We start from the raw sequence: 21,665 nt of genomic DNA on the forward strand, positions 1-21,665 counted from the left end.
CCATTTAAGTAACTTTCAAAGGGCAATCTGAATAAAGGAGGCAAAGGATTGAGCTTATAGGCTAACTACTGGTATACTGGTTCAAAATCCTCTGTGAAGAGAAGTTTGAGGTCTCTTACCTAAAGAGAAGGCTTAACAACCCTTCAAAATAAAGAGATTGACTTTGCAGTTTTTCACTTTCAGACTGAGATGAGAAAAGTAATTTAAAGAGTCTTAATTTTCTTTTATTGCTCAGAAGGCAGAGTTCACACAGACAAAAAAGATAAGGACTTTAACGCTTAGAGAAAGGGGCACTGAATTTGTAAATTAAGTCAATGCGGAAACCCTTTCTTTCTACACATTCAAAAAATAAAAGTGACCATAAAGGACAAAGAACAGGATGAATGTGTTTTACAAATGCTAGAAACATACATGTATGTAACAAGATTGCTGTATTAGAAACATATGTTGAGGGAAAATTATGATTACATTGGAATGACAGAGACTTGGTTAAATCAAGGTATCAACTGGGAGATAAAATTACCAAGGTATAAAGTTTGCAGATGGGTGAGGTAAAACAAAAGTAATGAGGGAGGGAGTAATTTGCGTACAGGGAGAATACCGAATAAACAGCAATAAATGACACTAGGATTTTGGCTGACACAACAGGGACTATTGGAAGTAAACTGAAGAATGAGATATGGAAAAAGTTAGTCCTTGGACCTTGCCAGAGACTTTCAGGAGAGGATGAGAAAGCATATCAGGAAATGTTTTTACAGATGAAGGAAGTCTGTATTGAATCCAGCGTAACGATCCAGTGGAGGAGTTCAATTACCTAGACATTTCCTAGGAAAATGTTAGTGGGAAAAACTACCAAGCAAGCATGATTATAAGACTAATACAGGATTGCTTCCTTACAGAATATGCTCAAAAGCCACTCAGGCCACAGGAAAAGGGTAATGTGGATATAGTGACTAGAAATAAACTAGACACGATGAATGCAATGAAAGCTGGGAGGAGTATTACAATAAACATATAGGGCAGTGCATGTGGTTGCAATGCCATTAAGACTGGGGGGGTAAGTTGCACGTGCATGTTAAATAAAATCAGACCCTTACTGAACGTTAAATAAATTAAAATTAGCCCAAAAGAATCAAGCTTCACCAAAGGAAATGCAGGGAAAGATCTGAGATATCTTTAAGAACACATTTTCAAAATACAAGTAATTCATCAGGGATGAAGCCAGAAAAAAAACCTGCAATTGTATCAGGGAAGTGTAGTGCTTTATCTAGTCCCATTCACTGAACAATAGGAAAAGAAGCATCTTGTGGCCAGTAACACGTTTGAAACAGCATTCCCCATAAATTCCCCATGACCTGTGAGCCCATCTGTTTTGCTACTGGTGCTGGAAGAAAAATGTGAGTAGATGAGAAGGGACTGCAGATGAAAAGTAGAGACTAGGTGTGAAGAGAGAAACGATACATGTTTAAATAGTTTCTCTGACATGTCCCTGTTTGCAGTGAATGAGGTTCACAAATGACCTTGCTGCCACACACAGAGCCTAATAGCCAACCTCCACAGCACATTACAGGCAGGCACTCACACCAATGTGAGGAACCTAGATTCAAGACCATATTTTGGCAAACAGAGATTGGACTCAGGAAGCTATTTCTTAAAAAATAAATAAATTAATTAAATTAAATTAAATTAAAAAGTTCATTTTATAAAAAGTAATTGCATTTATTATTTGGAAGTTTACTTCCTTGTATGGCTCAGTTTTAGCCGCTCTCCAGTTTTCTACAATTGACAGTTGACAATTTGTACGACTGGCCATTGCATGGACTTTTAATAATAACAACCACTAATAACAACAACAAAGTATGTGTGAGTTTTATTGATCTAAAAGTCAGTTTCCATACAGTTTTATCCCTGCATCTGCCTCTGGATCTGTAGATTTTGCATGTCCAACTTTTAAGTCAAAGTTTGATATAAAATTCTGGTTCTCTAAGTAGCTTCTAAAGGTCTCAAGCTCATCACCAAGTTGATGATTAAACAGAAAAAGCAGTATGTAATCCTTTCCCTGAAAGGAACAGTATTTTAGGGGAAAAATAGCAAGGAGTAGATACATGCATAAACATCACAGGTCACAGTATGGCCAGCTGGATTGCTATGTCGCCTGACGTGTGGGTATGTGTACTCTGCCTTGCTTTTCTCCTTACACAGTGTGGTGATTTTACTCAGGTGGGCAGACAAGCTCCACCACAACCGCTCTCTCACTCCCCCTCCTCAAAGAGGAACAGGGAGAAAACACAAGCAAAAGGGCTCAAGGGTTGAGATAAGGACAGGGAGGACGCGCAGTAATTATTGTGACTGGTAAAACAGACTCAGCATAGGGGGACAGTAAGACTTACTGCCTATTCCTACGCAGCTAGAAAAGCGAGAAACAAAGGAAAGAAACCAAAAGCACCTATCCCCCCATCCACCCTCTTCCACCTCCTCCCCCCGAGTAGCGCAGGGGAGTGGGGGAATGGGGGTTTCGGTCAGTCTAGAGCGCTTCTCCACCGCTCCTTCTCAATCACTCTTGTCCCCTGTGCTGTGGGGTCCCTCCCACAGGATGCAGGCCTTGCTGAACTGACCTGGCGTGGGCTTCCCACAGGCAGCAGCTCTTCCAGAACTGCTCCCACATGGCTTCATACCATGGGGTCCATCCCTCAGGAGCAGACTGCTCCAGCACAGGTCCCCCACGGGCAGCAGCTCCTACCAGGTCACCTGCTCCTGCGTGGGCTCCTCCACGGGCTGCAGCGTGGAACCCTGCTCCACCGTGGTACTCCATGGGCTGCAGGGGGACAGCCTGCTTCACCATGGGCCTCACCACAGGCCGCAGGGGAACTTGTGCTGTGTGCCTGGAGCACCTCTCCCCCTCCTTCCTCACTGACTTTGGCGCCTGCAAGGCTGTTCCTCACTCCTCTCACTCTCCCAGCTGCTGTGTGGCGCAGTGTTGTGTTTTTTTTTTTTCCTAAATCTGCTCTCACAGAGGCGCAAAACAACATCACTTACTGGCTCAGCTCTGGCCAGCAGTGGGGCCCTTGCCAAACATGGGGCAGCTTCTAGATCCTTCTCACAGAAGCCACGCCTGTGGCCCCCTAACACCAAAACCTTGCCACGTAAACCCATGACACGGCAAGAGGCTCAGACTTTCTCTGCCTGCAACTACTCAAGAAATGAGAGTATCAGTAGCTTTCTCACACCAAGACAATTAGAACAAACGTTGAGGTTTGAAAGCCTATGGTTCTAAGGATTGAAGCCTATTTTTAACATTTTAGATGTTGCTTGGCATTCATAGAGCAGTGTTCAATGGTAGGCCTCACAGCTGGTTTCCTCTGGATTTCCGATAAGCCAACAAATTCCTCCTTCCGTTGATAGTAGTCTCACCCTAGTATACAACAGTCTTGTAGTAGCAAGTCCTGGTCCCTGCCAAATAATTATCAGTACAGGAAAGATCTGAGAAACGTTCTAAATGGATACTGTCAGTAGATGTTTGCAACGATTTTAAAAAATCTGAACAGAAACATTGAAGATCATACCCATGCAGGGAATGTGATTAGATCCTGTTTCAAGCATCTTAGCACTGAGACAAAACATCAGGGAAAAAAACAAAAACAAACAAACAAAAAAACAACTTTCAGATTTGTTTTTGAGAGTCTGAATAACACATTATCTCTTCTCATTTTATTGCTTATTAGACAGTATTGCCATTCACATATTTTTCTCCAACAATGAGAAACTCAAATGGCAAAAAGGTTGGAAAATAGTTCTGAAAAACACCAGTTTAATTAGGGATAGTTCACCAGTCTTGAGCCTGAAAAATGCCACGTCTCCAAATCCAGTCTTTCTTTTTTCTTTGAGTCTTGCTCCTGGCAAGAGGGATCTGGTGCAGAGAGACAGTTCTGCCCAGGAGCAGCTCCACTGCACAGCACAGCAGGGTTGGGGGCTCTGACCGCAGCTGGCACAAAGAGAGGAGAGAAGGAGAGAGGACTTGGAGGCAGTTGGGAGTGGGTGGATGCTGAGAGCTGCCTGCAGGAGAAATCTGCACAGCCCTTGACAAGGTAAGTGTCTGGCTGCAGGGCCATGCAGCTGCAGGTCCTGGAAGTGTCTCCTCCTGGGTCTTGTTTCTGGGAGGGCAGTGGGCAATGCAGTAGGCTTTGAGACTGCTGCTGGATTGCACTGTGAGGTGAGGACGTCTGGCAGAAAGTCCATGGAGAGCCATAACCCAGCTTCCCCTGGACAGCCAGGAGCCAAGTGCTAAGCCTCCTCCAGACACTGAAGGGATGGAGCTGGGATGCTGGGACAGTCCAGCTTATGAGTATTCATGTTTGTCCATGGGGTGTTCTCCTGGTCTTCAGGCTGCTCTCCAGCAGGATGCAGCTCTCTCTTGGCATCCTTGTGTTCTCCAGGTGCCACAAGGAGAAGACACCTCTGCACTAAGGCCATGTCCTTGCTGCTGACTGGCTGTCTGTGGGCAGCTGGAGTGAGGCCTCTGCAGCCCTGGCAAAGAGGGAGAAGCTGAGGTCCTGCTCATGCACTTGCAGACAAGGTGAGGATTCTGTCCATCTGCAGTGGGACTGGGGCTTCTCTGCTTTAAGCTCTCTACATATTGGGAAACAGTAGAGTGTGCTTGTTGTACTCAGCATAAGAAAATCAGCCTTGCTCTATACTGGAGGGAGGTGTTCTTTGCAACAACACTGCGAAGTTCATGGATCTTATAAATGGACTGAACTTCAGTTTCCCCCTTTTTCCTGCTTCCTGAATGCTTCACAGCAGGAAGGACTCCTCTGGAGCCCACAGGAATCCCCGCTCCCAGTGTCAGCCTCAGAAAGAATCATCCGGGACTCAAGCGGTAGAGCTGCAGAAAGATTCTCCTGCAAAGAGAGAGGCTTGGGATGAGAGTGCTCTAAGACTTTCAAAATGTTTTCCTCAGAGAAGTCTCTTCTAACTTTATTCTGCCTTCTCTTTTTCAACAGACAACTGTGTTCAATGTCAGAAAATGCCCAACAGCAGCTCTGTGAGCGAGTTCCTCCTGCTGCCATTTGCAGACACGCGTGAGCTGCAGCTCCTGCACTTTGCGCTCTTCCTGGGCATCTACCTGGCTGCCCTCCTGGGCAACGGCCTCATCCTCAGCGCTGTAGCCTGCGACCACCGCCTCCACACCCCCATGTACTTCTTCCTCCTCAACCTCGCCCTCCTCGACCTGGGATGCATCTCCATTACTGTCCCCAAAGCCATGGCCAATTCCCTCTGGGACACCAGGACCATCTCCTATCAAGGCTGTGCTGCACAAGTTCTCTTTTTCGTCTTCTTCTTTGGTTCAGAGTTTTCAATTCTCACTGCCATGGCCTATGACCGCTATGTTGCCATCTGCAAGCCCCTGCACTATGGGAGCCTCCTGGGCAGCAGAGCTTGTGCCACCATGGCAGCAGCTGCCTGGGGCAGTGACTTTCTCCAAGCTGTCCTGCACATGGCCAACACATTTTCCCTGCCGCTCTGCCATGGCAATGCTGTGGAGCAGTTCTTCTGTGAAATCCCCCAGATCCTCAAGCTCTCCTGCTCAGATGCCTACCTCAGGGAATTTGAGCTACTTGTTTTCAGTTTTTCCTTAGTCTTTGGTTCTTTTGTTTTCATTGTTATTTCCTATGTGCAGATCTTCAGGGTGGTGCTGAGGATGCCCTCTGAGCAGGGCTGGCACAAAGCCTTTTCCACATGCCTCCCTCACCTGGCCGTGGTCTCCCTGTTTGTTAGCACTGTCATGGTTGCCTACTTGAAGCCCCCCTCCATCTCTTCGCCATGCCTTGACCTGGTGGTATCCGTTCTGTACTCAGTGGTGCCTCCAGCAGTGAACCCACTCATCTACAGCATGAGGAACCAGGAGCTCAAGGATGCCTTGAGGAAACTGATGAACTAATATTTAAAAAAAAAAAAAAAAAAAAGCCTATTGTCTTCTGCATATGACTCAGAATGCATTGCAGGAACAAGGTTTTCTTTTTAATAATTTTTCATACTCTGGAGAGTGCCATCACAAGCTCAGAGGTGTGGGTAGTAAGTTCAGCAATGGCTGGCCAGGCCATTGCTCATTGCTTCTTGAGGGATACGATTTCCCAGAAGAGCAGGGCCTGCTGTATGTGCATGGGAGACATTGAAAGAGAAACCCAATGCTGGTGCTGGCAGGCACGTCATATGTGTGTGGAGAGATGAACACGAAGGAGCACAAAGGCCATCCGCTATTCCTAGAAGTCTCATGAAGGCCAGCTGGGCAGATAGCGTCACAAGGCCAAGTAACGTCCCCTGCGAAGCCACCTGAAGGCAGCTCTGGGACGTTCCTCCTTGAACCGAGGTCTCTGTGCCCATTCCTCATGTCCTGGGGTATCTCAGAGGAGGGCAGAGCAGGGCGAGGCACCCCACAGCTGAGGTGTCTCCCAGCCTCTGGCAGTGACTGCAGGAGCTCTCTCTAAAGGCATGTGTGTATGAGGTCTGCTCAGATGTGGACACCTCACACAGCCCTGCCATTGCCCTGTGTGATTCCAGGAACAACCCCCAGTGTCCCTGTGAGATTCCTGGAACCCCTTTTGCATAGGTTCATTGCAGATGCCCCTCTCTGTTATGTCACACTACCCCGCCTTTCTCGACCGGGCTGTCAGGCATTTGGATCAGCAAGATTTCTGGGGACTTGAAAAATGTGGGCATCAAACGCATCTTCAGGAAGGGCAAGAAAAAGGATTGGCAGAACTGCAATTGTCACCTCTAACCCTGGGAATGTGATAGGGAAAGTCCTGCCACAGCCTTCTTCAGGCAGTTGGAGGAACCAAAGGAACTGCTGAAACAGAAGGGGAGGGGAAAGAAGGGAACGAGGTGAACCTGCACTTTAGCAAGGCCTTTGCCATGGTTTCCTGGGGTTCCCTTTAGCCACACTGGTGATATTTGGACTGAAAAAGGGGATGATGTTTTTGGGGGCAAGGTGTCAGTGGTACAAAGTCCTCCTTTCAGCCAGTTACCAGCAGCATCCCTCAGTGATGGGCACTTGGGCCAACACTGTTGACACTCTTTGTTATCTCCCTTCATGATGGCATGGAGCGTATTTCTCAATCTCAGTCTTTTAAACATGCATTAATCTTTAATGCAATGACTCTCCCTCAGAGTGCTCTTCAAGGACAGAAGAAATGGAGGAGAAAAAAAAAAAAAAAAGGAAAAAAAGAAAGAAGCATTAGAATTGTTGGGAAATGTGTTTTGGTAAATGTGTGTTTATGTAAAATGTATTTTCCTAAATGTTTGCATAAAACTATTGTTCAAGAAAGCATAATTTGATTTATTGCACTTCTCCATGGTGTTGTCAATGGAAAACTGTGTAAATAAATAATGAACATTCATAGAAAAAAAAAAAAAGCTGGTGATGCTGGCAAGGGAGATTATTTCAGCTATTACTTAGAATCCTTTTTTGCACAGCTTTGAACTGTTTCTTCAATCTATTTTCATGGCTGGTTTCAGTTTTCCAGTCAGAGGTGGACACTGCCTCCAAGGTTTCCTTGGATAGCCGAGGGACCCAGGTGGGAAAAGTGACACAGGACCTAGGGGAGCCCTTCTGGAGCACAAGCTGGGGGGCACGAACTGGGGCTGGGCCCCTCAGGGGCTGTGCAGGGCTGCTACGCATGCTGTGCAGGGCCTGCCTACAGCATGCTGTGTCCTTCCATCCCACTAAGATGTCACTTCTGTCTCAGAAACTGACCGTCCCCATGCAGGGAGACAGGATCTTGCAGGCAATGTTTGAAAAGCTGCCCCAAACACAAGGACATATCTGGGGAGGTCAGGAGGCAAGATATCAAAAACTGCTCCAGACCATGGGGTCCATCCCTCAGGAGCAAACTGCTCCAACCTGGGTCCCCCACGGGCAGCAGCTCCTGCCAGGTCACCTGGTCCTGCGTGGGCTCCTCTCCACGGGTTACAGGTCTGGCCTGGAATCTGCTCTGGCAGGGGTCCTCCACAAACTACAACCTCTGTCAGTGCAGGTCCACCTGCTCCACCATGGTCTCCTCTACAGGTTGAAGGGGGACAGCCTGCTTCACCATGGTCCTCATCACAGGCCGCAGGGGACTTCTGCTCCGGGACATGGAGCACGTCTCCCCCTCCTTCATAACTGATCTTAGCACCTGCAAGGCTATTTCTCACTCCTCTCTTTCTCCCAGCTGCTGTTCTACAGCAGCTTTTTTTTTTTTTTTTTTGCCTTTTTTTTTTTTTTCTTCTGTTTAAATATGCTCTCACAGAGGTGCAAAGAATGTCGCTTATTGGCCCAGTTCTGGCCAGCAGTGGGGCCCTTATCTAACGTGGGGCAGCTTCTGGATTCTTCTCACCAAAGCCACCTCTATGGCCCCCCACTACCAAAACCATGCCACGTAAACCCACTCCATGCAGTCACACGGCATTCAAAGATGAATGTGAGGGGCCATGGATTTGATCTGCTTGTAGGCGACAAGGAGGAGATGAGAGGAAATGCTCTGATGACCTCAACTCTGCCTCAGGATCTCCTGCCCCAGCAGGAGGAATGTGACTGTGGCAGGGACTGTGAGGTCACTTCTGCCTCTGCAGTTGATAGGGCAACAGCAGCAACATGTCACAGAAAGGGCCTACGAGGTCACTTCTGAGTGACTTTGGCTATCCTCCAGTCTTCAGGCACCTCACCCATTCTCCAGGACCTTTCAAAGATGATAGAGAGCGGTTCGGCGATCACATCTGCCAGCTCCCTTAGCACACGCAGATGCATCCCATCGGGACCCAGGGATTTGTGTGTGTTGAGCCCACACAGACGCTCCCGAACCACTCCCACGTCCACCAGGGGGGAGCCCTCCATTTCCCAGACCCTTTGTCCTATTGCCAGGGGCGAGGAGTCCCGGGGGAGTGTCCTTGAAGCAAAGACTGACGCAAAGAAAGCATTCAGTATCTCTGCCTTCTCAACGTCTCCCTTGACCAGGAAACCCCCCTCATTCAGCAAGGGACCCACATTATCCCTAGTCTTCCTCTTGCCGTTTACATACTTGAAAAACCCTTCTTATTATCCTTTATCTCTTTCGCAAGCCTCATCTCTAGGTGGGCTTTAGCCTTCCTGGTCGCATCCCTGCAGGCCCTGACAACACATCTATACTCCTCCCAAGAGGACAGGCCCTTTTTCCACATTTCACAGACCATCCTCTTCCATTTGATATTATTGATGAGCTCCTTGCTCATCCACACAGGTTTCCTGCCCCCCTTCCCCGATTTCCTGTTCCTTGGGATGCACCGATCCTGAGCATGGAAGAAGTGCTGCTTAAATGTAGCCCAGCTCTCACAAGCACCCTTGCTTTCGAGCAGCCTATCCTATGAGATACTCCCAAGCAGGTCCCGGAAGAGGTCAAAGTTGGCTCTTCGAAAGTCCAAGGTAGCAATCCTGCTTTCAGCCTTACTTTCTTTGCCTAGTTGCATGTGTGTTGAGGGATTTCTTGAAACAGCAAAAATCCCATGGCTTGCTGTAGCTGAGCAAACCAAGCTACCAGGGCAACTATGAGAAGTTCCCATGACAGTGTTCCCACAGCGCCAAACTCAGAAAATACTGTTACCAGCAGCTGGCCTCAAGGACAAGGTCTACGTGACCGTTAATCACAAAGGGGGTTGTTTTCCTGACTGCTAATCAAAAGGGGGGTTCTTTTCTTGCAGGTGGGGTTGTTTTCTTCTAGTTGTTTGTCTGAGTGCTTTTGACAAATAATCTTGTGTGAAACATTGTCCGCCCCTGTAAAGTTCACTATAAAAGTTGTGCTATTCGGGCAATAAAAGGGAGCAGCACGATCTGACTCTGCTGGTGTCTGTCGTGCTTTCGCCCGTGCTTCCTGCAACATATGGGGGGTGGGGGGGCATTTTGGGGTCCCAAAATATGAGGGGGGGGGTCATGAAACATATGGGGGGGGCACAGATGGGGGGGCTCCTGTAGGTTATGGGGGGGCGTTTTGGGGGGTCCTGGAACGGGGGGGGGGGGCAGGTAGGGTATTCGGGGGGGGCAGATTGGGGGGGGTCCCAGCTGGGGGGGGGGGCATTTGGGGTAGGGTAAGGGGGGCGAGTCCTAAACCGGGGGGGGGGGAGACAGAGTTTGGAGGGGGGGGCACTACCGATTGGGGGGGGGTCCAAATTTTTGGGGGGAAGTCAGATTCTTATGGGGGGGTGTCCAATTTTTTATGAGGGGGGTCCAATTTCTTTTTAGGGGGTCCAATTTTTTTTGGGGGGGGTCCAATTTTGGGGGGGTGGGGCCCGGGGGGGGTCCGGGCCGGCGGCCGCAGCGCAGGACCGTGATACAGCAGCGGCGGCGGCGGGGGGGTGCCCGAGGGGGGGGCGCGGAGGGACGGCGGCAGCGGGCCGCCCCTCCCCCCAACCGGGACCCGTCCCTGCTCCCGCACGCCCCCCCTCCCGCCGCCACTGCCGCCGTGGAGCCGACCCCATACCCCAAACCCCAAACCCCAAACCCCAAACCCCGCCCCCACCGCCGAAGCCCCGCCCTCTACTTCTAAAGCCCCGCCTCCCCCCTCCCTCCCTGCCGGCCGTTACCCGGCGGGCGCGGCCACGTGACCCCCCGCGCGCCTCCCTATTGGCCGGCGCCCCGGGGCGGCGCGCGGCGATTGGCGGAGGCGGCGCCCAATGGGAGCGCGGGGCGGGCGCGGTTTGAGTGTGCGCGCCGCAATGGCGGCGAGGCCCGGCGGCGGCGGCGGCGGCGCCCGCCCGGTACCGGCCACGGCGGCGGCTGCGTCACTTCCGGCCGCCTCCCGGTTACCGGTGCGCAAGGCCCACGCCAAGCGCGCGGCGGCCGCTCCTGAGCCGGAGGCTCCCGAACAGGTTGGGCCCCGCTCCCGTTCCCGGTGCCGGTTCCGGTCTCACCCTCCCGTTCTCCCGTAGAAACGGCGCCGCTCCGGGCCCCGAGCGGGCTGGGCTCCCAGCAGCCGCGCCCCGTTGCGGGCTATCAGCGTCCCGACGGCACCAGGCCCAGGTAGGGCGGCACCGGGGGGGTCCCGGTTGTACCGGGGGGGTCCCGGTTCCACCGTTCGGTCGCGGTGACCCCCCCGTGCCCCCCCCCAGGGCTTCTGCGCAAGGCCATGACCGTCGCCGCAGCCCCCCAGGCCGGGAAAAAGGCCCCGGGGGCGGCTTCGGGATCGGCAGCGCCGCCTCCGGTACCGGGGGTGCGGCGGCGGGCGGCGGGGGACCCGAGGGGGCAGCTGGCGGAGCTGCGGGAGAAGATAAGGGGCCTGGAGGATGACAACCGGCAGCTCCGGGAGCAGCTGCAGCACAGCCGGGCCCGGGAGGAGGAGCTGGAGGGACAAGTGAGGTGAGAGCCCCGGTAACACCCCCCCCCCCCCCCCGCTACCGGTTTGCACCCTCCCGGTAACCGGGGACCCCTCCCCTGACCCCTCTGGTACCTAGGGACCCCCCTCCAGTAACGGGGGACCCGTTTCCTTCCTCCTCCGGTATCGGGGACCGCCCCCCTCCGGTAACGGAGGACCTGTCCCCTTTCCCCCCAGTACCGGGGACCCCCCTCCGGTAACCGGGAACTCCCCCCCGGTAACAGAGGACCCGTCCCCTTCCCCCTCCGGTACCGGGAACCCCCCTCTGGGTACGGCAGCACCCTCCACTTCCCCCTCCGGTACCCGGGGACCACTGTAAGGTATCGGAGACACCCCCCCTCCGGTAATAGAGGACCTGTCCCTTTCCCCCCTAGTATCGGGGACCTCCCTCGGGTAACTGGTGACCCTCCCCCTATCCCCTCCGGTAGCGGGGACCCCCCCCGGTAACCGGAGACCCTCCCCCTTTCCCCTCTGTTAACCGGGAACTCCCCTCGGGTAACCGGGGACCCCTCCCCTTCCCCCTCCAGTACCCGGAGACCCCCCCTCCAGTAACAGGGGAACCCCCGGTAACCGGGGACCCGTCCCCTTCCCCCTCCAGTGCCCGGGGACCCCCCTCCGGTAACCGGGGACTCTCCCCCTTCCCCGTCTGGTACTGGGAACCCCCCTCAGGGTACGGAAGACCCTCCCCTTCCCCCTCCGATACCCGGGGACCCCCCCTCCGATACCAGAGACCCCCCCCCCCTCCGGTAACGGCGCCCCCCCCCGGTGCCTCCCAGCTCTCTGCGCACGGAGCTGCAGCAGTCCCAGGAGGAGCGGTCCCGGTGGCAGCGGGAGGCGGAGGCGCAGGCGGCCGAGCGGCAGCGGCTGGCGGCTGAGCTCCAGGAGCGGCACTGGCAGCTGGAGGAGCTCCGGGAGGCGGCGCGGGACCGGGAGGAGCAGCTGGGGGCCGCCCAGGTGGGTACGAGGCTGATTTCCCCCCCCCACGGGGCAAAACCAGCAAAACGCGGGATTCTGCCCCAAAATGGGCTGCGAGGAGCGCAGCTGGAGATGCTTCGGGGGGCTTTTTACCCGATTTCGGGGTGTTTTGCCGGATTTTTCCCCAGTTGTTGTCTTCTCCCAAATTATTCCCCGTACCCCCCTAAATTATTATCTTAGGCTCCCCTGATTATTGGGGTCTTCCCCCCCAACCCTTTCTGATATTGGGGCATTTCCTCCAGGTTTTGGGGGCTCTTCCCCGAATTCTGCTTGGCTTTTCCCGCAAACTTTGGGGGAGTTTCCACCAATTCTGTGTGTTTCCCAACCAAATCTTGGTGGGTTTCCCCTCCCCCTGTATTCTGGATGGTTTTTCCCCATGTTTTTTGGGGGGCTCTTCCCAAAGATTTTATAGGTTATTTCCCCAAATTCTTGGTGCTTTTTCTACAAGCTCTTCGCGGACGGGGTACCCAAGTTCTGTGCGTTTTTTCCCTAAAGTTTTGAATTTTTACATCCAATTCTGGGCGCCCCCGTCTTGGCCGACGGCGTTGGGCGCCTCTTGGCCAACGGGGTCGGGCCTTTCCCCCCCAGGCGGAGCTGCGGGAGGTGTCGGGGGCGCTGTCGCGGCGCGAGGCGGAGGTGTCGGAGCTGCGGGCGCTGGCGGGGGCGCAGGAGGAGCATTTGCACGCGCTGGAGATGGAGCGGCGCCGCCTGCACAACCAGCTGCAGGAGCTCAAGGTGCACCGGGGGGGCTGACACTGAAAATATCAATAATAATTTAAAAACCAGGATTCGTTTCGGGGGATTTTTCACCCCAAGATGTAAAAAATAATAAAAATAATAAATAATAGTAATAATAATAACATTAGTATTTCATGTTTTGTTTTTGTCAAAATTAAAAAAAAATGTTTTTTTTTTTTTTGCTCAAACTTTTCTTAAAATAACATTCCTGTTTTTTCCTCAAAGTTAAAAAATATCATTTATTCTTTTTTCTCAAAATTGAAAAACAAAACCTTTTTTTAGTTTGCTCAAAATTGAAATAAAAAATCATCTCTCTTTTTTTGATTTTTACTGAAATTTTAAAAAGTCAAAAGAACACTTCTTTTATTTCTCAACACTTAGTTTTCCCTCAAATTAAAAAAAAATATATAAAATGCTTAGTTTTTCTTGCTCAAAATTAAAAAAATACATAGTTTTGGGGGTTTTGCTCAAAATCTATAAACAACAGAATGGTCATGGTTCGTTCCTGTTTTTTTGTTCAAAATTGTAAGAGTATATAAGAATATAAATATTTAACTCTGAAAGTTTTTCTTATATATCCATACTTAAATACAGAAAAATACAGAAAAATAATCTGTCTGACAAGTGGCAGTCGGGCAGGGCTCAGGGCTGTGGCAACTGGGGCCACGTCAGGTCACCATTGGGATCCCCCAAGGCTCCGTTTTAGGGCCAGTCCTCTTCAAGTCCTCGATATTCTACAAAATACCTTTTTTTCCCTTTTTTTTTCCCCCTCCCCAGGGGAACATCCGCGTCTTCTGCTGTGTGCGCCCCCATTTCCCCCCAAAGACCCCTATTTCCCTCCCATTTCCCCCACAAGTGCCCCCATTCCCTCCAGTTTCTGCCCTATTTCCCCCCCCAAGAAGCGCTGTTTCCCCCCATTTTCCCCATAAATGCCCCTGTTTCTTCCCATTCTCCCCAAAAGTGCCCGTTTGCCCCAGTTTCCACCCCAAAGGCCCCCAAAGTGCCCCGTTAGCCCCACCAAATGCCCCCATTTCCCCCCAAAGACCCCTATTTCCCCCCCATTTCCCCCCACAAGTGCCCCCATTTCCCCCCATTTTCTACCCCAAATACCCCCGTTTACCCCTGAACTCCCCCCAATGACCCTTATTTTCCCCCAAAAGACCCCTTTTTCCCCCCATTTGCCCTATAAACCCCCCCTTCCCCCCCCAGTCGGCCCTGGATGGGTACCCCGTCTGCATCTTCGCCTACGGGCAGACGGGCAGCGGCAAAACCTACACCATGGAGGGGCCGGGGGGCGCCGACCCCACAAGTTGGGGGGTGATCCCCCGCGCCGTGCGGCACCTCTTCGGGGGCGCCCGCCAGCTGGAGCACAAAGGGTGGCAGGTGGGGGCTGAGGCACCGAGTTTTGGGGGGTTTGGGGGCTTTTGGGGGGCTTTTGGGGCTTTTTTGGGGGGAGTTAGGGGTTTTGGGGGCTTCTTTGGGCGGTGCTTAGGGCTTTTGGGGGCTTCTTTGGGTGTGTTAGCGCTTTTGGGGGGCTTTTTTTGGGGTGTTAGGGCTTTCTGGTGGCTACTTTAGGGTTTTGGGGAGCTTTTTTGGGGGGTTAGGGCTTTTTGGTGAGCTTTTGGGGAGGCTTTTTTTGGGTGTTTAGGGCTTTTTTGGGGGATTACGGCTTTTGGGGGCTTTTTTGGGGGCATTAGGTCTTTTAGGGGCTTTTTTGAGGGGGTTTTGAGCCTTTTGGGACTTTGGGGGGTTTAAGGCATTTGGGGGGGGTTAGGACTTCTTGGGGTGCTTTTTTGGGAGGGGTTACAGCTTTTGGGGGGCTAATTTAGGGCTTTGGGGAGATTTTTGGGGGGAATTAGGTCTTTTAGGGGCCTTTTGGAGGGAGTTTTGAGCTTTTGGGGGCTTCTTTTGGGGGATTTATGGTGTTTGGGGGAGGTTTAGGGCTTCTTGGGGTGCTTTTGGGGGGGATTAGGGCTTTTGGGGACGTCTTATGGGGGCGTTTAGGGCTTTTGGGGGCTTCTTTGGGTGTGTTAGTGCTTTTGGGAGGGGCTTAGGGTTTTTGGGGGCTTTTGGGTTTTTTTGGGGGGGTGTTAGGGCTTTTTGGTGGCTAATTTAGGGCTTTTGGGGGGCTTTTTTTGGAGGTTAGGGCTTTTGGGGGGACTTTTGGGGAGACTTTGGGGAGTTATGGCTTTTGGGAGCTTTTTTGGGGGGATTAGGTCTTTTAGGGGCTTTTTTGAGGGGATTTTGGGACTTTTGGGGGTTTAAGGCATTTGGGAGGGTTTAGGACTTGGGGTGCTTTTTTTTGGGGGGGTTACAGCTTTTGGGGGGCTAGTTTAGGGCTTTGGGGAGATTTTTTGGGGGGGAATTAAGTCTTTTAGGGGCTTTTTTGAGGGGGTTTTGAGCTTTTGGGGGCTTCTTTTGGGGGATTTAAGGCATTTGGGGGGGTTAGGGCTTCTTGGGGTGCTTTTGGGGGGATTAGGGCTTATGGGGGCTTTTTTGGGGCTTTTTTGGGGGTAGGTCTTTTGGGGGCTAATTTAGGGCTTTTTTTGAGGGGGTAGGGCTTTCTTGGGGGAGTAGGGCTTTTGGGGTGGGGGGGTTAGGGTGGGTTTTTTGGGGAATTTCTTTAGCTTTGGGGACTTTGGGTCTGCTCTTTTGGGGGCTCTTTGGGGTTCTTTATAGGGTTTGGAGGCTTTTGGTGGTTCTTTAGGCACTCGGGGCCCCTTTTTGGGGGGATTTTGCGCCCCCCTGACCCCCCCAAAGTACAGTTTCAGCGCCAGTTTCCTGGAGATCTACAATGAGGTGCTGCGGGACCTGCTGGGGGGGGACAAGGGGGGTGAGCTGGAGGTCAGCTGTGGTGAACAAGCGATAAAAGAGTTAGTTAAATATATTTTAAATTAAATATATGTTCCTTGGAAGTACAAGAATAGCATTCAGGTTAAATCAGGTCTCCTTGGTGTAAAAATAAAGTGAAAAACCTTCCAGCCGGTAAGGGAACATAGAAGACCCTACATGCAATGTGTTTAGATGCAAAATTAAACTCCAGAGCACAACAACTGAAAAGGATGATTTTATATATATAAATATTTACAGACACTATTTATGACTTTATATTTGCACAGATATTTACTTTCATTTATCTCCTCTTTGCCCTTGATCCAGATTTGAAGTGTAGTGAAAACCTGTAGCAACCCCCCACAACAGCGGAAAGAGGCCAAAAAGCAGCAAAATTGGGGCAGTTTGGTGGCAATTGTGGGTTTTAAGTGGTAATTCGGTGAGGAAAGCCCACGTAACTACTTACTATCAGGCTTCAAATAAAATTTGGCAATATAAATGACAATAATATGAGTGAAATTTTGCCATTCCCCTCACAGAAGGGTGAAGGAAGGGGTGATGTTGTACAGTGCCTCGTAGTTAGGTGTGGGAATAGAAATGTTGTTTTTGCAGAGTTACATTGTTTAGAAGGAGGGAATGTGGTACTGAGATATGCTTACAGTGATAAGAAAGTTTAGCAGGCGACCTAGTGAAATGCAGACAACCAGACTCCTTAGGACAATTAGGTGAAAATCACGGTGTCAAGTCAAGTCAGGTAAGTGAAGAAACATTACCACTTCAAACAGTAAAAATGTCAAAAGAAATTTGAAATTTAACAGGCCGGCAACTGAAGGCCATGCATTGTTTGTGAAGCATCAGATAGATTGTGAACCTGGATTACCCACTCAGTGGGGAAACAGGGGAGGGTCCTGCCATCAAAAGGTATATAAACTGTGTTTTGGAACTAGTAGAGGCGCTCTCTCCTGCTTGTGGGCGCCCGCCATTGCAATCGCGAATAAATTACTACTTCACTGAGATCCTCGCCTGAGCCTAAGTTATTGGCTACGGAGTGTTTCTCACAATTTGGGGGCTCGTCCGGGATCCAGTCACCTACTGGGGAGCCCCACCGCCGCAGCAGCAGGAAGGCATGCCCCGCTGATTTCAGCGGTCCTGTACATCGACGGTGGCGGTTCTGCGGAAAGCTGACAGAGGGCCCGAGACTGGTTAAAGAGGCAGGAGCCGTGAAGTAGTGGGGAAAGGAAGAAGGTAGGCACTCCGGGTTTTTAAGAATCGATCCGGTTACTCTGTGCACAGACCAAGGTAAGAAATATTAAGTATTGCCTTGGGGGTCGGGTATCTGGTGTATGGTAAGCCCTTGCACGGGGAAGTGCTGGCACTACACCAGGGGAATCTGGTGTACGGTAATCCTTGCACGGGGAAGTGCTTGGAAGTACACCAGGGAATCTGGTAAACTCAGGTGTGCGGTAACGCTGGCACGGGGAAGTGCTTGGCGGTACACCCCCATCTTTCAGTACGTTGGTGTGTGGTACACTGCAGAAGGGAAAATTCTGTAGCACATACGGGCGAGGGTTAGGAAAGATGGGAAGATATGAGTTCCAGGGGACAGGGAGATATCCCTGGGGGAGTGCCTACTAATAGTTCTTCCTGAAGAATTATAAGAAATTGGAAACATAATCCCAAAATTAGAGGGATTGTAAAAGAAAAATAATTTAAAAAAAAAGGTTAAATATTGTGTATCAGTCTGGACAAAAGAACCAATTAAGGAAACAGCAGTATTTTGGCCAAAATACGGGTCTGATGAAAATTCAGGCTTTAAATCTATGTGTAAACAAGAAGATTCCTTTTTTAGAGAAGGAGCCAAGTTATGTTCCCTATAATCTTAATATTGAACTGGTGGCAGCAGCAGTCACTCCGGGAAGGGAGACAGGGACTGTAATTAACACTGTCCCTAAAGAAGGATCGTACTCTAGGCTCTGGCAAGAATTAGAACAAGGTAGAAGAGATATTGAGAATTTTGCCTTCCCTGATACTAACAGTACTAACAATAACTGTATATCCTCTTAGGTGAACTACTCCCTCCTCCTTACCAGCAGAGAGGTTAGAACTTTTAAGAAGGAGAGGAAGTCTTTATTCAAGGACCCCAACAGCCTAGTTGAACAATTAGACCCGTTCCTACGACCTGATTCATACTCTTGGGGGAGGGAATTATGTCTATAAGTATGTTGTTTACAGGGAAAGAAATGGGAATGATCAGGAGGAGAGCTGCTATACAAGAATGGGAAAGAGCTCATCCTCCAGGACCAGGGGTAATACCGGCAGGGCAGAAATACCCACTTGCCAATCCTGGCTGGAATAATAATAGTGTGCAACACAGAAATCATATGAGAGACTTGGGGTCAGAATGAGAAAGTACTTGGGGATGAGACCTGAGGACCCAGTATCCCAAGGGCTCTTGAAAGTTCATTGTGTGATTAAAGCCTGGCAGAATACGCAGAAAATGCTTCAGAAGGTGGGGGGATGTAGCGAACAGTCACTGGGGGACCCTCCTGCGGGAGGCCCTGGAGGTGTGTGTCCGGAGGGGAGGTAAGAAGGAAAAAAAAAAAAAAAAAAGAGCAAAACTAATGGTATTGACAGTGCAGCAGGTAGTAAGGCAGAGGGTTGGAGAAAGAGGAAGAAAATCTTCAGGGGGAGTCAGGGCCAGGATGGAAAGGAGAGGAAGAGAGATGAAGGAATGGCAGGCAAAGAAGGCTGCCTGTGTTGTGGCCTGAGTCCTAGCAGGGACAGGCTTTGATAAGATGTTTTAAGTGTGGCCAGGCTGGCCACTTCGAATAGGAATATCGGGAGTGGAAGAAGGAGGAAAGAAGGAAAATGGGATGAAATATGCTATATTGATATGTTGTTTATCTTGGAGGGAAAAGGTATGGAATTAAGTTGGACCCTGACTGAGCCTTTGGTGCTGGTATTAGAAAAGTACAGGCTGGAGAAAGATAAAGGAAGTGTTAAAAGGGTTGCTGAAGGTGTTAAAGGTGTGGCATGTAGTATTTAACAGAGCTGTTTGAAGTTGAATGAGCAGGGAAAGGTGATGTAGGCATTATCTAAGTAACAGTCTAGAAGTTTTGGTATATTTGCATATTTGCTGTGGTGTTTGGTCAGTTTCCCAAGCATCGGGGAGGGGGGAACAGCCTGCTCCACCAGGGGCCTCTCCAGCGGCCGCAGGGGGGCTTCGGCTCCAGCGCCTGGAGCGCCTCCTCCCCCTCCTTCTGCACTGACTTTGGTGTCTGCGGGGGGGTTTCTCGCTCTCCCAACTGCTGTTGAGCAGCAGGCTTTTGTTTGTTTCTTTGTTTGTTTGTTTTCGTGGCTGTGCTCTCACAGAGGCACGGACTGTATTGCTCATGGCTTGGCTCTGGGCAGCAGTGGGCCCCTTTGGGGCCAGATGAAATTGTCCCTTACCTGCCACGGGGAGGCTTCTGGGTTTTTCTCACGGGGGCTGCCACTGCAGTTTCCCACGCCCCCCACTCACAGCCCCCGAACCTTGCCATCAAACCCAATACACTGGGGAACAGCTAGGTCATTACTGACTTGTAAAGTATCAGGGATTAAATTAACTAATGAAACCCTAAAAAGTGATGGGGGCAGAAGGGGCTGGGATAACAGTGCCACTTTTGGGGGATACCAAGCTGAGACCAGGGGATAAAATGATCACTGGGTAATTATTGTATGTACCCAAGGCAGGGACTAACTTGTTGAGAAGGGATTTGATGATTAAATTGGGCATTCAACTAGTAAATTGTTAGACTGGAATAACAGTGTTATTAATGGAGTGCTCTCAGGCCCTGAGAGCAAACATACATGTGTGTTCACCTCTGACTGGAAAGACCCTGAAATGGGGGCGGAAGCAACAATATAGGTGGACAATTTTACCCCCAAGGGTTTACTGGGCCACCTATCTATTTGGTTAAGTTCTAAAAAAGATTTTGGAGCAATTACAACCTCCCAAGGAGGTATTAATGTTAACAAATATGTGGATCGTTTTCTATTGTCAGGACAGGAGAAAAGAGTTGTGAAGAAAGCTACTAACAAGCTATTCAACTTTCTGGGAAAGCAGGGCTTGGGAGTATTAAAAAAATAAATAAATTACAATATGGAGAAAGAGAAGTCAGGTATTTAAGGCATCTAATGTCTGAAGGAAAACAGAATAAATGCAGAGAGGATTCAGGGAATTGTTGAAAATTAAGAAAGAACTAAAAAGTTTTAAAAGGAAGATTTTTTTTAAGGAATCAGGAGCCATGAAGTCTGAAGGAAAATCGATACTCCCTGATGGGAGAGAAATGCTGAATAAAGTGATAATGAGGCAAATATTAACTGTTTTACATCAGAAGAGTCATTGGGAGGTGCAAGCAATATGTGATAAGAAAGTATGTCTGTGTAGGAATATACACTTTAGGGAAGCACATATGTAGAGGATGTACCATATGTCAAAAGGTAAATAAAAAGGTCTTCTGTAATCCATCTAGAAGAGGACGGGAGCCAGGGGTTTGACCTTTCCAAAGTATACAGGTAGACTTTACTGAGTTACTTGTTTGTCCTAATTGACCACGTGACTGGATGGGCGTAAAGCTTTACTGCAAGGGTTAAAGCAGGCCTTAGAGATTGAGTGGGATTTTCACAGCCCCTGGCACCCCTCCTCTTCTGGGAAGGTGGAACGAATGAATCAGACATTAAAGAAGCAATTAACTAAACTAGTGTTAGAAACCCAACTTCCTTGGGTAAAATGCTTACTCCTACAGGTTTAAACAGCACCAAAAAAATGATATAGGAATTTTACCATATGAGATGCTGTTCAGATTGCCCTATCTGGGCAGAAGGGATGAGATACCACAATTCAAAACAAGAGAGTTTTCTTAAGAACTGTATTCTGGGGTTGTCCTCTTCTTTGTCATTTCTCAGGACCTGTGGGTTGTTGGCTCAAACCCCACCTTTGGAATTCCCCATTCACCACCATCACCCAGGAAACCGGGTCCTGGTTTGGACCTGGAAAGAGTCAGCTCCGGCCTGAATGGGAAGGACAATTACTAACCACTGAAACAGCCTAAGAACTGTGGAAAAAGGTTGGACTCACTATACTCGAGTGAAGGCATCCGTTGACGCTAGTACCTGGGAAGCTGTTCCTACAAAAGACTTGTTGGAAGTTGAAATTGAAAAATCTCATAGTGGACTCTGAGCAGGATAAGAGCTTACAATTGTAAACTAACCTTTTATTTTCACAGGTAACTAACGACTGTGACTTGTGATTGAGAGAAAGAACAGACCTATAGTGAATTGCAGTGCTCCCAAGGGGGGGTTGTTATAGTAGTAGTGTACATCTTACTTTTTGTATCAATAATTATTTGGAAACCTAAGGTTTAAAAATAATGACAGGGAAAAATTGATTACTAATTTTGATTTTAGTGATTCTAGGCCTCAGAGAAGGCCTTGGTCAATTGGCAACTTGCAAAAGGCACGACCAGATAATAGCAAAAACGGGATACCCCATCAAAATATGGGTGACTGTGACAGAGGGTTATGTACCACATTCTGTCACGTTCGATGTTTGTGAGGTGTTAGCTTGTGGAGATTTAAATGCCTAACGACAATTGAGCAGAGAGAACCAATAACTGAGAGAGACCCAACAGCCAGATTGAGAATACTGTATGGAAACAGTCCTCTATTGCCATCAGAGAAAGGGAGAAACTCAAGGAGAAA

The 21,665-nt window shown here is 49.8% G+C and overlaps 2 protein-coding genes and 2 long non-coding RNA genes across 6 annotated transcripts in view; 3 read left to right on the forward strand and 1 right to left on the reverse strand.

Moving 5' to 3' along the window:
* Positions 1-21,665, forward strand: part of LOC140001203 (carboxy-terminal kinesin 2-like) — a 151,949-nt gene that overhangs the window by 91,019 nt on the left and 39,265 nt on the right. The window lies entirely within an intron of this gene.
* LOC140001263 (uncharacterized) lies at positions 3,447-9,901 on the reverse strand. Its single transcript, XR_011806338.1, has 2 exons — positions 7,938-9,901; positions 3,447-7,173 (listed from the first exon to the last, which is right to left on the reverse strand). It is a non-coding gene; the product is annotated as an uncharacterized lncRNA (long non-coding RNA).
* Positions 3,948-5,093, forward strand: LOC140001262 (uncharacterized). The gene is made up of 3 exons (XR_011806337.1): positions 3,948-4,085; positions 4,434-4,573; positions 5,001-5,093. It is a non-coding gene; the product is annotated as an uncharacterized lncRNA (long non-coding RNA).
* LOC140001258 (uncharacterized) lies at positions 10,558-21,653 on the forward strand. 3 transcript variants are annotated; one of them, XM_072032433.1, is made up of 6 exons: positions 10,558-10,875; positions 10,936-11,026; positions 11,116-11,362; positions 12,155-12,332; positions 12,942-13,088; positions 13,869-14,256. In XM_072032433.1, exons 1-6 carry the CDS (start codon positions 10,681-10,683, stop codon positions 14,229-14,231), a joined length of 1,221 nt encoding a protein of 406 aa, XP_071888534.1. In that variant the 5' UTR covers positions 10,558-10,680; the 3' UTR covers positions 14,232-14,256. The 3 variants fall into 3 exon arrangements, with proteins under 3 accessions (XP_071888534.1, XP_071888535.1, XP_071888536.1); XM_072032434.1 differs by lacking the exon at positions 13,869-14,256 and adding an exon at positions 20,871-21,653 and having other exon boundaries at positions 10,580-10,875; XM_072032435.1 differs by lacking the exon at positions 13,869-14,256 and adding an exon at positions 16,251-18,424 and having other exon boundaries at positions 10,593-10,875.

This window comes from Anas platyrhynchos, chromosome 39, assembly GCF_047663525.1.
Source record: "Anas platyrhynchos isolate ZD024472 breed Pekin duck chromosome 39, IASCAAS_PekinDuck_T2T, whole genome shotgun sequence".
NCBI classification, from domain to species: domain Eukaryota; kingdom Metazoa; phylum Chordata; class Aves; order Anseriformes; family Anatidae; genus Anas; species Anas platyrhynchos.